At 35.5% G+C, this 13,627-nt stretch overlaps 1 protein-coding gene and 1 long non-coding RNA gene across 2 annotated transcripts; one reads left to right on the top strand and one right to left on the bottom strand.

Annotated features, from left to right (window-relative positions):
* Positions 1-4,024: 4,024 nt before the first annotated feature.
* On the top strand, positions 4,025-7,465 carry LOC132622387 (uncharacterized). The gene is made up of 2 exons (XR_009575883.1): positions 4,025-4,746; positions 7,220-7,465. It is a non-coding gene; the product is annotated as an uncharacterized LOC132622387 (long non-coding RNA).
* A 3,313-nt stretch (positions 7,466-10,778) lies between these two features.
* LOC132624945 (GDSL esterase/lipase At2g23540-like) lies at positions 10,779-12,783 on the bottom strand. The gene is made up of 5 exons (XM_060339711.1): positions 12,350-12,783; positions 12,088-12,218; positions 11,690-11,938; positions 11,303-11,558; positions 10,779-11,200 (listed from the first exon to the last, which is right to left on the bottom strand). Exons 1-5 carry the CDS (start codon positions 12,609-12,611, stop codon positions 10,977-10,979), a joined length of 1,122 nt encoding a protein of 373 aa, XP_060195694.1. The 5' UTR covers positions 12,612-12,783; the 3' UTR covers positions 10,779-10,976.
* Between the last annotated feature and the right edge of the window lie 844 nt (positions 12,784-13,627).

Below are 13,627 nucleotides of genomic sequence, written 5' to 3'. Positions count from 1 at the left end.
TATTATGTTTTATTTCTTGATGATTATAGTAATTTTCTTTGGACTTTTCCAATCTCTAACAAGTCCCAAGTCTATTCCACTTTTCTATATTTTAAGGCATTAATACGGACTCAATTCGAAAGAGACATTAAAAACATTCAATGTGATAATGGGCGGGAGTTCGCCAATGGGCATTTTCAATCTTTTTGCTCCTCAAATGGTTTAAATTTCCAATTTTCTTGCCCCCATACCTCGTCTCAAAACGGCAAAGCAGAAAGAAAAATTAAATCCATTAACAACATAGTGCGCACTCTTCTTGTCCACTCTTCCACGCCCCCTTCTTTTTGGCATCATGCTCTCCAAATGGCCACATACCTCCTTAATGTACTTCCCACCAAAGTCCTTGGGTATAAATCACCAACGCAAGTTCTCTATCAACGAACTCCCTCCTATTCTCATCTCCGGGTTTTTGGGTGTCTATGCTATCCACTTTTCCTATCTACAACTATTCATAAGTTACAAGCAAGATCCACCCCGTGTGTATTTTTGGGCTATCCGTTGAATCATAGAGGATATAAATGTTATGATTTATCCATCAACAAAATCATCATCTCAAGACATGTCAACTTTGAGGAAACTCAATTTCCCTTCTCCAAATTGCACTCACCAACCCCAACTTATTATGATTTTTTGGACCATGGAATTTCTCCATATACCCTGCATTTTCTGTCATAGCCTCCTCTACCCGTCGTTCCCTCGGTCCAGCCCCTCCCCCCCACTGCCGAGCAGCCCCTCCCCCCCGCTGCTCCACCCGTGACTGCCCATCAGCCCTCCCCCCCCCCCATTGCCCAGCAGTCCAACCCCACGGTCATTGCCCCTACCCCCCACTGCCCCACCCGTGACTGCCCAGCAGCCCACCCGCATGGTCTCTAGAAGCCAACATGGGATTTTTAAGCCCAAACAACCGTTCAACTTAAATACTTCTAGCACTCCCTCCATCTCGCCTATCCCACGAAATCCTGTCAGTGCTCTAAATGACCACAATTGGAACTCGTCGATCCACATCAGGTTACTGTGTCTTCCTTGGCGATAATCTCCTCTCATGGTCATCCAAATGACAACCTACTATGTCTAAGTCGAGTGTCGAGGTCGAATATCGTGGCGTCGCTAATGTCGTCTCTGAGTCCTGTTGGTTTCGCAACCTTCTTTTGGAGCTCCGTTGTCCCATCCGGACAACTACATTGGTTTATTGTGATAATGTTAGTGCCATATACCTATCAGGTAATCCAGTTCAGCACCAACGCACTAAATATATTGAGATGGACATACATTTCGTGCGTGAGAAAGTTGCCCGTGGAGAAGTTCGTGTTCTTCACGTCCCGTCCTGTTACCAGATCGCAGATATCTTCACTAAAGGTCTTCTGCGCGTGCTCTTTGATGATTTCAGGGATAAAGAATGTCGTCTCTGAGTCCTGTTGGTTTCGCAACCTTCTTTTTTTTTTTTAATAAAGAATAATTTATGGATGGGAAGAGTAAATTAAGAAAAGTTGAATCCTACTTATACTCTATCCATAACTAGTTTCCTAATTTTACTACTCCAGTAACCAAATTATTTCCTTCTTCAAGTTGTTTACTATTTTGACGTTATTCCTATCAAGATTATTGATGAAGTAATTCGTCAACCCTTCAAACATTGTGAAATTTGTAACAAAGTAATACTGCAAACACAATATATATTCTGAACTTTGGCGAGGTCTTGTGTAACACAGTAATTCTTTAAAGGTCTAATATATTCCATCTAAAGGATTACTGTTTCGGTTGAAGCTTTAGGTATTAAAATCTGATTAATATTGAATATTTTAGAAATGAAAAGCTTTGAATAAATATATCACTTTTCAATAGCTATTTGTAAAGCTTGCTACTTTAGTTATATATGAATTATTAAATTAGAAGAGGGTTTGAAGAAACAACAGAAGCTTATGACGGTAGAATTAGCAAATAGAAAAAACCTAAATTCTATGATTTGAGAGATGCAGACATTGGCAGATTCAGGATTTTTTTATGATAAGGGAACCCGCAACCGTTATCTTTCGGGTGCGTAGAGGGTAAACCCTGCTCTTGTGTAATAGCCCGCAAGCCACAAAGAAGAGATAACCCGCACTTGGCAAGCCTGGTGCGACGAGCTTGACCCAAAAGACAAATCCCTTTCTGCTGTAGGAGGGGGATTTGAACCTGAGAGCTCCATTATGAAAGCCTTATGCTCAACCAACTGAGCCACCCTTGCAGGTGATCCAGGATTTTTCACTCAAGGGGTTCGGAAAAAATAACAAAAGCTAATTATAAAAAATAATATTTTCCCTGAGAATCAGACCTAGGATGCTCTTTGCAATGATATGAAAGATGATAAAAATCTATTCAATTATTTTATTCATCAAAGCAACACGATGTACGTATTATAATACGATTCATTATGAAACGATATGTAACAATTAACGATCCAACCAAGCCGGACCAGTGATAAAAATGTATGTTATATTATGTGTCATGCATTCATAGAGATGGTGTGTAAATATGGAGTACTAAGTTGGAATGATTACACCTACTGAGCTACATGTAACAACACCGCCAGATAGCAATATTCCAAATCCTAGAAGATCAAAGGGTAAAGAAAGAAAGGACAAATAGGAGAAGGCAGACAAGTGTGAGGATGAGAAGAGACAATAAGGTCAGTAAGGGTCGGAGATATGTTGGGGATTCTTAAGAGGCATGCGCGCGGCGTCATTCCCTCAGCTGTAGCTATCGCCAAATGCATTCCTACGAAGACTGTTGTACTCTATGACTCATTTGTTGCACTCTTTTCATCTCTAGTCGTTTTCCACAGCAGATTAGTACACACACGCGACCCGTGTTTGTCTTCCTACTGAGTTTTGTTGATTGGGCTTTTGCCAATAATAGGTCGACCAATCTCCCACATCATGTAGATCTCTTCTGTTTTTACCCAGCCTCTTCTTTTTGGCATTTTCTTGTGAGAATATGATTCTTTTCTCATATCCTGTTTCATCAGCTTTCTTTTCAACATATTATGTACGAATATTAGTATTAAAAAAAGACTGAGGACTTAGACCAGCTCAATTCTACTCGTATTATTTATCTGTCCAACGTACTGGAGTAAATCCCTTCTAAGGAAAAGACAAAATGAAATTATCTTGGTAGTCCTCTTAAGGCAATCTGTTCATTTACTGGTGCTGTCCCATGTAGATTGAAAGAATCATAAATTCCAATGCGACGTGTAGGCCCTTGTAAAGCAATACTTTCTCCGTTTTAGTTTAATTAATTTATGTGTCTTGACTCTTTGCACAAAGTTTTAAAAAAAATTGACCTTGTTGTCTTAAGCTAAAAGTGCATGTAGTTAATTTAATCAAAATGTCATTGGAATCACGTGGCCTTAACAAATAATGTGAGATATCAAAATTACAAAGTTAGTAAAATACTAAATATAAAACATTTTTTTTTTTAAACAGACTAAAAGAATGAAGCACATAAATCAAAACAGATGGATTGATAAATAACATTGGACCAATTTCAATCACGAAAGCTAATTCGTGTTCATGTGACAATAAGACATTCAACAATTGTATGCTATTAATTCCAAGACCCTCCGTACGCCTAGATTTGGAAACTGAAGCATAGACAATATAACATGTCAATTCAAAATTTGAATAAACTAAGAATGAGTCTTCTTCTGGTATTATATTATGTAAAGAAAATTGATTCTGAACCTAATTTAGTCACAAAAACTAGGTCAAGTGAGAATTACTCTAAGATAATGTGAAAAACAACCACCTATTATTTCAATCAATGTGGAACATTCTAACCGTTCGTAAATGAATTTCTATCATGGATATTAATTTTTACAAATTGGATAGAACATTAGGGACGAAGAGCCGAAGAGGAAACGTGTGTGGGGAAAAAAGTTTGTCTATGTGGTGTGAATGGCTAGATTCCCCTCCTCTTTTTTCTTTTGGCTGTATTACAATGGGTCGGCCACAATCTGCCAATTATGTTGACTACTTGACTAGTTCATCCACAGTCATTCTAACTACCACAATAGCAGATTTTCTGTATAAACACGGAGCCTATTTTGTTGTGGGACAACGCTTAAAAAGCTTTATCTTCTAAAGAGTTTAAGTGTTCACTCTGAGTGTACAGATTTGTTTACATTAATTTTGAAGGTAAATACAGTTACTTTTTTAAGTAAATATGTTTACTTTTTTTTTTTTTAATAAAGAATAATTTATGGATGGGAAGAGTAAGAGCCCGTTTGGATGGGCTTATAAGTTGGTCAAACCAACTTATAAGCCCTTTTTAGCTTATTGTAGTGTTTGGCTACCAACTTAAAATGTCAAATTTAAGCCAAAAAGTGCTTAAAGTCACCCAAAAATAAAAAGTTGGGAATTCTAACTTTTTTTTTTGGATGGCTTAAAGCCATTTGTGTTGACCATGAAAATTACTTTTATATCCCTGATATTTTATTTTAATTCCTAAACTACCCTCTCAGCTAAAGCCCTAAAATTCACATTTCTTCTACACGCAGCCTCCACCATCGCTGTGTGCAACAACCAGCCTCCAAAACGGGCTCTTTCTTCACTCCCTCACTCACTCTCTTTCTCTCTCTAACATAAATCTACAACATTGCCGCTAAAAAAGCATCATCTGATTACTTTGCTTGGGCTGCTAAACAGACTTTCAATCTTGGTGACTGTTTGAGTAAGTTTTTTGAGCACCCTTTTTGGTCTTTGTTAGTTCTTGATTGATGGGTCTAGCCAAATCTGTATGGAACTTCCATTATTTGATGGGTCTAGCCAAATCTTGATTGATGAGCAGTTTTAGGGAGAGAGAGATAGGAGGCTGATTTTTTTTTTTTTTTTTTTTTGAATAAAGATTGCTCCTTTTTGGATTATTATGAATGGTGGAGCTGAATCTGCTTTTGATTTTTTTTTTTTTTGTTTTGAAATCAAGATTACTCCCTTTTTGATTATTATGATTGAAGGAGTTGAGTTTTGCTTGTGCATTTTGTGGAGATAGACTTGTTAATAAAACTTATAATCTTGATATAAATGTTACATGATACTTTGCTGAATTCATGTCCTTGCAATTTCAGTAGTAGAACTAGAATGTACAAAAGGGATTTCAATTCGGGAAATCCAAGCAGTTTTTGAGTAGAGACTTTTTATTAAAAGCATTATGAAACAGGGGGTTGTGAAATTATTAAAAGAAGATGCAGCTTCATATAATCTTGTGCAGGTTTAATACTCTAACTAGATTGAAGTTTCACTAGTTGGAATTTGGCAAGGCAATGAGTAATATGAAAATTCATAAGAGTTGTTTCTCTGTCATTTTGGTATGGCAGACACACGCCTGAACCCTAGCCTCTTACTAGTAATCGTAAGTGCAGTCGAAGCTCCTTCTATCCTATAATATACTGCTAAGGCTTATAATCCTGTGTATTACTTCCCTATCTTGCTATAGTTCTATGTAAAGGTTAGAAAGGAAACTGAGATTTTGCTTTTCAAACTCTGTACATATTTCAGAATCTTCTTAATACTATTCAGTAATATGTTTTACTTACTTATTGAAAGAAAAATCTGACATATCACTCCACCATCCCACAGATAATCAAGTGATTGAAGTCAGTTGATTACCAACGTTAAGCCATATACTTCCTCTTAACATTATTATTTATTATATATACTTAACATGACTACTTGCAGAGATTATAGAATTCTTGTTTCTGTTTGCTCATAAGATTAGACTTTCACCTAAATTGGAACCTGAGACCAATTCAACAATGCAAATTTTCTTCTTCTGTTCATTTAATAACTAGTAGTAATAGATGAAGGGAGTTCCCAAAATGCACTTCCTACCGTTGCTCTCAACTTATATTCCGCGGAAGCAACTGCTGGGAAGGCAACACCAGTTCCATGTGCAGACAATAGCTTCAGGAGATCTTGTTCGAGCGCACTAAGGTCAACTGATCCTGATAGACCAAACAGAACCTGTCACATAAAAAGTTGTTAAGAAACACTGATAACAAATATCTTCCTTCTCCTCCCCTACTGCTGGCCATGCCTCATCCAGTAGAGATTACTTACAATAAGGGGTTGTTTGGTATGAGGTAATAGAGAAAACAATACTGGTATTAGCTTGGTATTTTTTAATCCCTTGTTTGGTAGTGTTTTCAACCTATATATAACTAATACATTTATTCAGTACTATTCTACACAGTATCTTATCTTGGCTCTAGTGAAACTAACAACTAACAAGTGGAGTAGGCACATGACCAAAGAATATAAAATTACAAAAAACAATTAAATTTTAATATAATAAAGATGAAAGGCTTAAATCAAGAATGGCCCAAAGTTTGGAGTATGGATATAACTGCTGCGGCTGCGGCTTAGATATACTTATATACGTATACTTAATGTACATTGATAAAAATCATGTTATAAAATTTGTTTAAGATATACACAAACTGATCAATTTTTCTTACGAATCTTTTCTTTCTTTGTATGCTAGCTAGAAAAAAGAAAAAAACAACACAGTTTATACCTGCTGCTGCTGCTGCTGCGACTGCGGCTGTTGCTGCGGCTGCGGCTGCTGCTTCCACACTGGCTGCTGCTGCTGCGGCTGCTGCTTCCACACTGGCTGCTGCTGCGGCTGCTGCTTCCACACTCCCTAACTTCAGTCACTTTAGCCACACTTTTGCTTGATTTGTGTACTCAACGTACCCGAGTGTATGAAATCTCTGGCTAGGTGCACAGAGTTGCGGTTTCTTTTGGTATCCATGATTGTTGTTGTTGTGTTGTTTATTGCTCATGGAACTTGTGCAGTGACACCAGTTGGGTGATGTAAAAATTTAGCTAGGTGCACAGCTGCGGCTGCTGCTTCCACACTCCCTAACTTCAGTCACTTTAGCCACACTTTTGCTTGATTTGTGTACTCAACGTACCCGAGTGTATGAAATCTCTGGCTAGGTGCGCAGAGTTGCGGTTTCTTTTGGTATCCATGATTGCTGTTGTTGTGTTGTTGATTGCTCATGGCACTTGTGCAGTGACACCAGTTGGGTGATGTAAAAATTTAGCTAGGTGCACAGCTGCGGCTGCTGCTTCCACTTCTTCTCTTGATGTTGCAGAGTTCATGAACGCATTGAGAAATTTAACTATTTACATTCTTCTTGTAGAAATGTAGTAGAGCGCACATTTGGCGTTTGGAAAGCAAGATGGTCTATTTTGAGAGACATGTCATACTATCACATTGACACACAAAGGGACATCGTACTTGCTACTATGGCCATTCACAATTATATTAGAAAGAAATGCAATGTGGATGATGCATTCCAAACAGCCGAGAATGAGAGCTATATTCCATCGGTTGATTCTAATGATATTGGCACAACTTCAAGAGCTAACAATGTAGATGTCGAAGATGTAGGAGAACAAAATGATGTCTATTGGATGGGGTTTCGTGATATGATTGCTAGTGATATTTCTAATGCTTGATGCTTGTATTATATGAATATTTTCCACTTCTTGTATTTATAGTGGAGTGCTTTCGGTTGTATTAGCACTTTTTATTTTGTGTCAAATTCTCCATCTTTGACACCCGTGCTTTTTAAAACACTGCTTGAAACAAGGAAAACTAAGGCTCTATTTGTTTTTAAAATTGACTAATATAAAGTGCAAAGTATTAACATTTCGATGTACTCCACCACTAGAGTAAATTCCTTATTCAAGGGACTATTTGAAAAAGAAAACTCAACAATGAATGTGATAAAGAGGTTCAATTGAGTATGAAATAATTAGTTCTACAGAATTGGTAAAAGAGGTTGTGACATGTGACTCAGAAGAAGAGAACACGTAAAATAAGTTAATTAAAGTGTAAAGTATTTATTGTGTATCTCTCCAAAAAGTCACGTCTATATTTAAAATATAATAATGATTATTAAGATGTTGTACAATGAAGGTTGGTGATCGATGTATGGTGATTAGTTGTGGATATGATTGGCAGTGGATGTGAATAAGTGTTGGTAGAGGCCAACTTACGGTGGTGGCAGTGGTGGAAATGCCAAGTAGTGGGGGTAATTGGTAGTTGTGTGGTGATAGTGAATAACATAGTGGTAAAAATTTGCCTTCACAAGAATTTATATATGAACATTTTTTAAAGACTATACACGAGAAGGACTTTCCAGGAACAATATAGTAGCCAAAAACACGCTCTATAGAGAAGAACTCAACATTTATTATTAGTGCCAAAGCGTATCATTAAATCTTGTAAAATCCACTCTTCACCGTTAACATAGGATATATCTGTTGGAGGAAGAAGAATGGTTTAATTAATATTCTCATAATTAATACACAACTCTTCATTCCAAAATAAGTGTCTCTTTTAGCTCATGCACCCCCTTAAGTAACATGTATTTATAAAAAATTAACTTTTAAATAAACATTTTATAGTGGAAGTGATTTTACAATATAAATTACTTTTGATTTGAATCAACTTTAGAGTTTAAAAATCTTTTAAATCAACTTATTATAGTGTTAACAGCTTTAAGGGTATTTCAGTCATTTTGACAGAAAATAAGTGCTTAAAAGCACTTATTTGCCAAACACATCAACAACTTATTTTCAGCATAAGCACTTTTATCCAAACACTCAACTGCTTATTTATAAAAATAACTTTCAGCACTTAAAAGTTCTAAAAACACTTCTTACATAAAAGTCACTTTTTTTAAGCCCATCCAAACGGGCTCTAAATTAAGAAAAGTTGAATCCTACTTATACTCTATCCATAACTAGTTTCCTAATTTTACTACTCCAGTAACCAAATTATTTCCTTCTTCAAGTTGTTTACTATTTTGACGTTATTCCTATCAAGATTATTGATGAAGTAATTCGTCAACCCTTCAAACATTGTGAAATTTGTAACAAAGTAATACTGCAAACACAATATATATTCTGAACTTTGGCGAGGTCTTGTTTAACAAAGTAATTCTTTAAAGGTCTAATATATTCCATCTAAAGGATTACTGTTTCGGTTGAAGCTTTAGGTATTAAAATCTGATTAATATTGAATATTTTAGAAATGAAAAGCTCTGAATAAATATATCACTTTTCAATAACTATTTGTAAAGCTTCCTACTTTAGTTATATATGAATTATTAAATTAGAAGAGGGTTTGAAGAAACAACAGAAGCTTATGGCGGTAGAATTAGCAAATAGAAAAAACCTAAAGCTTATGATTTGAGAGATGCAAACATTGGCAGATCCAGGTTTTTTTTATGATAAGGGAACCCACAACCTTTATCTTTCAGGTGCGCAGAGGGTAAATCCTGCTCTTGTGTAATAGCCCGCAAGCCACAAAGAAGAGATAACCGCACTTGGCAAGCCTGGTGCGACGAGCTTGACCCAAAAGACAAATCCCTTTCTGCTGTAGGAGGGGGATTTGAAACTGAGAGCTCCATTATGAAAGCCTCATGCTCAACCAACTGAGCCACCCTTGCAGGTGATCCAGGATTTTCACTCAAAGGATTCGGAAAAAATAACAAAAGCTAAATATAAAAAATAATATTGTCCTTGAGAATCAGACCTAGGACGCTAGTGACAATTTTGAATACCCTGAACTACTTGAGCTAACCTTTAGCATTTGTTCAAGGTATTCAAAGGTTAATATATGTACATAACATAGAAAATCTACCCTATATATACACTGTAATGTTTTACCGAGGGTATACCAAGCGAACGCCCTCGGCACCCTCTAATCCACCCCTGAATGCATGCGGAAGTTTTGAAAGAGCAGAGAGATAAAAGGGATAAAGAAAAAACCAGATGGAGGATTTGAAGGGAAAGTAAGAGAGATAATAAAGTAAAATATAAGTGTGTAAATTTTAGAAGAAAAAATTTTTAGAAAAAAAATAATAATTAAGAGTTTGTAACCTAATCTAGCAAATTAATAGTACTTGATGGTGTAAAAAAAATGATAAATTGAAAAACTTAAACTCTTAGCTAAATATCTGGCAACTTTAATTTTGTCTACACTAAATCTTTGGGCACTTTAGCAGTCACCTACTTTATTCCTTCTAATTGGAAATTTACGCTATATACACGGTTTAAAGCGTCTGAATTAGTTAATTTTTCTTTGTCGGACTCTTAAGAGGAAATATGGGTAGACATGGGTTAATACATTAATCCCTGTTTAGTTAACCACATGCACGAATTTTGAGTGCCACGTCACATTTCAGGCAGTAATTTTAAAAAATTCGACCAGACTTACTTTTATGTTAACTGGAACATCGTATGATGACTTTTATAACACAAAAAATAAAATAACTTTTGTGTAGTAACATCAATTTGAATGACCACATATGAAAAGTTTCCCACTTATGACTCAATCTTAAGTAAATTGGAGTTGGTCATGCATAATTGATTTACATAATTAACTCGTTTGAGGTAACAATTCGCTATAAGTGTTACAAATAATTTCTTTTTAAAAGAGAAAAATGTTTGTTGTGATTAAAATTCCAATCCATGCTTCATCTTCTGAATTTATTGGAGTAGTGTTTCGTGGTTAGGAGTTTGCGCCAACTCAAATTCTAAGTTGTTGTTTGGTAGTTAAGAGTTTACGCCGACTCAAATTCTAAGTTGTTAACCTAAAAACTTACTTGTTAGATCAAGGTCAAACCTAGTTAACAATAATTTTCCTTCTTTGTCACATTCAAAATTCCACAAGCCCAAATACTGGAGTTTAGAGTATGAGAGTTCAATTCAATATTTTTTTCATACGTATACAATTGGAAGACAGAAATTTTCCGTCACTTCTCTTTCACAATACATTTAGTTAATCAAAGAAACTTGTTACAGTAAAACAATCATGTAAACAAAAGAAACAAGGATAATTTGACACAATACAAGACATTAATGTGTGATAGGAAAAAAAAACATTTAGAGATCTCGAAGTTGTTTAAGATTCATGGGAGAGATATATTTGGGGTCACCCTCCACCAATTGTTTGGCAATTATAATGTTAGCAGCTTCACTTGGATGATAAGGATCCCAGAATACATGTTTGTCACGATCTGAGCACATACTAGACGTTGGCCCACATGGAATTATCCCAGCAAATTGCCCTCCATTTCCACAACAAGCTTTTGTCGCTGTTACAAATCCTAAACATATGAAAAGTATTAGATTTTTTTTTTTATTATTATTTTTTTAAAAAAAAGATAAGATCTTAAGTTGAAACAATATGTGCGTTAGTATTCACTTACCATATTTGTCATAATTGGTGATGACTTCCATGACAAGATCGTAGACATTTGCATGTACAAAAGTTGCTCCCTCTAGATTTTTGTTCATTTCAGCCAGCATATCTTTCAATCGAGCGTTGTATTGAAGTGCTAACTTGTTTGCTAGTTCCACACATTCGTTCTCCTTCAACTGGTTAATTGTCTTTTGGTAAGGGATGCAGCCAATTGGTCCAACATTACCAATTATAAATTTCCTCGCATCCAGTTTGTACAATCTCTGCCATACAACAATTCAATCAGTCACCAAAAATGGTCAAAATATTCAATTTTTGTCATGCTCAGTGCGGGTATAGATTTTTTATACTATCAGATTAAGTTAGATCTAAAATAACGTGCAAGTGTTATTACCGTAAGTTGTTCCTTTAAATGACTGAGAAGATCATCAATGAAGGCATCAGGGGATTCGTTTATTCTTGTACCGATAGAGAGTACGGGAAGAAGGTAATTGTTGAGAAAATCGTTGGACCCGACCGTGATTGAGAAAATGGACTTTTTACTGATATAATCCCTGGCTTTAGATTCACCCAACAATTTGTCGATCTCTTTTCTTGTAATGTTGAAATAATCAACTTGGATGTCCATTGAAAGCCTGTTTACCTGCACGGTAATACCAAATGTGACACGTGAATTGTTACTCTAGGACTATGTTTTATATATACTGTTACTCTAGGACTATGTTTTATATACTTGTCCTAATCTGGTCTATCAATTTATGTATACTTTAAAAGGTTAAAGTGGTGACTTACAAATATTCGTCCCGTGCCATTCATAATTCCACCTCCTCCTGACGCATAATTTACTCCGTATAATATAGTTCTTCCTGTGCAATTTGGAGCTAGATATGGTGTCGCATAACGGGTTTGTCCCAATTCCTCTCCTGATTAATTCATAAGAATAAATTGAATAATCAATGCTAAGAACACCAAAATTTTAAAAATTGATGAATGTAAAAGTATTAACGTAAATAAATTCAAAAATATTGAGAAAATTGTAATTAATTCGTCTTACCGACAATGTCGCCTATGGTTCTTCCATTAGTGTAGCGGCCAGTAGGGTTGCCTCCAGAAGCTTTAAAATCTATGCCATTAGGTACAATGTCAGCCTTTGATAAGGTCCGTAAATAGTTATTATTTCCCGCATCTACTAAAGAATCTCCAAAAATATAGGACGCCCCAAATTCCAAATCATCATCAATAGCACAATTTGATAAAGCCATAAGGTTAATGACCAAAAGTAGCACGGCCAAAACATAATAAGTTGTCATGGCCATGGCTTTGAGTTACTACAATCAAATATTTCCTGTTAGCTTGAGAAATGAATGAATGGAAGGAGGCTATAAGAAGCACAAAGATGAAGTGCTGAGATTAAAAATGGCGTAGAAAAAGAAGAACTAGTTAGGAAACTTGTTATGGAATTATCCAAATGGAGACGTGAGTTGGTATGACTCTATTGATTTGTGAAAGATGGAAAGACGAAATGTATATAAATGGTGATGGTAGCTAAAATTTTCAAGAATTAGGTGGACTACATATAACATATGTATGCAATCTCAAAACCGTGCATGGACCTCATGCAATTACTTTTATTTCAAGCAAGACAGTCAAATATTGGCAATAAACTTAGGTACGTGTGTTTATTTTTAAGGGGGCAGCAGAATTTTCTGGCTGCTATAAACTTAGGTGTGTGTTTGGTTAGGGGTTGAAACCCACCCCAGAAAGTTGTGCACCATGGCGCTCAATTCTACGGGGCTCTGTTTGGTGTTAAGGTATAGGAGAGAATAATTTATGTATAAAACTTTGGTCACTAGTCTGACGTTATTGGTCACCATCTAAAAGTGGAATTCAAGATATAATTATTTTGTTTCCTACTTAGAATCCTTTATAATTTTAAAGGGATCGGAGTGACGATTGAATATGAAAATAAACAACCATTGCATATGCATATGAAATAAACTATCCATTCATATTAAGAATAAAATGTGACTATATATTAATACGATCATAGTATTAAAAATTATTTGGATCTTTATATAACCATCTAAATAATATCTTCAAGTATTTAGAAAAGAATATAATCGAAATGTATGAAACATAGAAAATGTTTCGAGAAAATTAGAAATATATATGATTCAGAAATGAAATTACTTTCTGAGATATATATTAGTGATGAACATTCATCATACATACTAATATTATTACTTATATTATTCAGTGATATCAAATGTAACTTTAAGGAATCGTTTGGTATGTGAGATGGGATAAACGAGAATATCTCATGGATTGGTAA

The sequence above is a fragment of the Lycium barbarum genome, chromosome 12 (genome assembly GCF_019175385.1).
Source record: "Lycium barbarum isolate Lr01 chromosome 12, ASM1917538v2, whole genome shotgun sequence".
Lineage (NCBI taxonomy): Eukaryota > Viridiplantae > Streptophyta > Magnoliopsida > Solanales > Solanaceae > Lycium > Lycium barbarum.
Note: the sequence above shows the minus strand (reverse complement) of the source record. Positions and strands in the feature narration are given on the sequence as shown.

Excerpts from the sequence above, each read along its gene's own strand:
- LOC132624945 (XM_060339711.1), bottom strand. The coding sequence starts at position 12,611 with ATGGCCATGACAACTTATTATGTTTTGGCCGTGCTACTTTTGGTCATT. Across the intron at positions 11,559-11,689 it reads ATTTAAAGGAACAACTTACG|AGATTGTACAAACTGGATGC; the intron begins GTAATAACACTT and ends GTTGTATGGCAG. Across the intron at positions 11,201-11,302 it reads CACCAATTATGACAAATATG|GATTTGTAACAGCGACAAAA; the intron begins GTAAGTGAATAC and ends TCATATGTTTAG.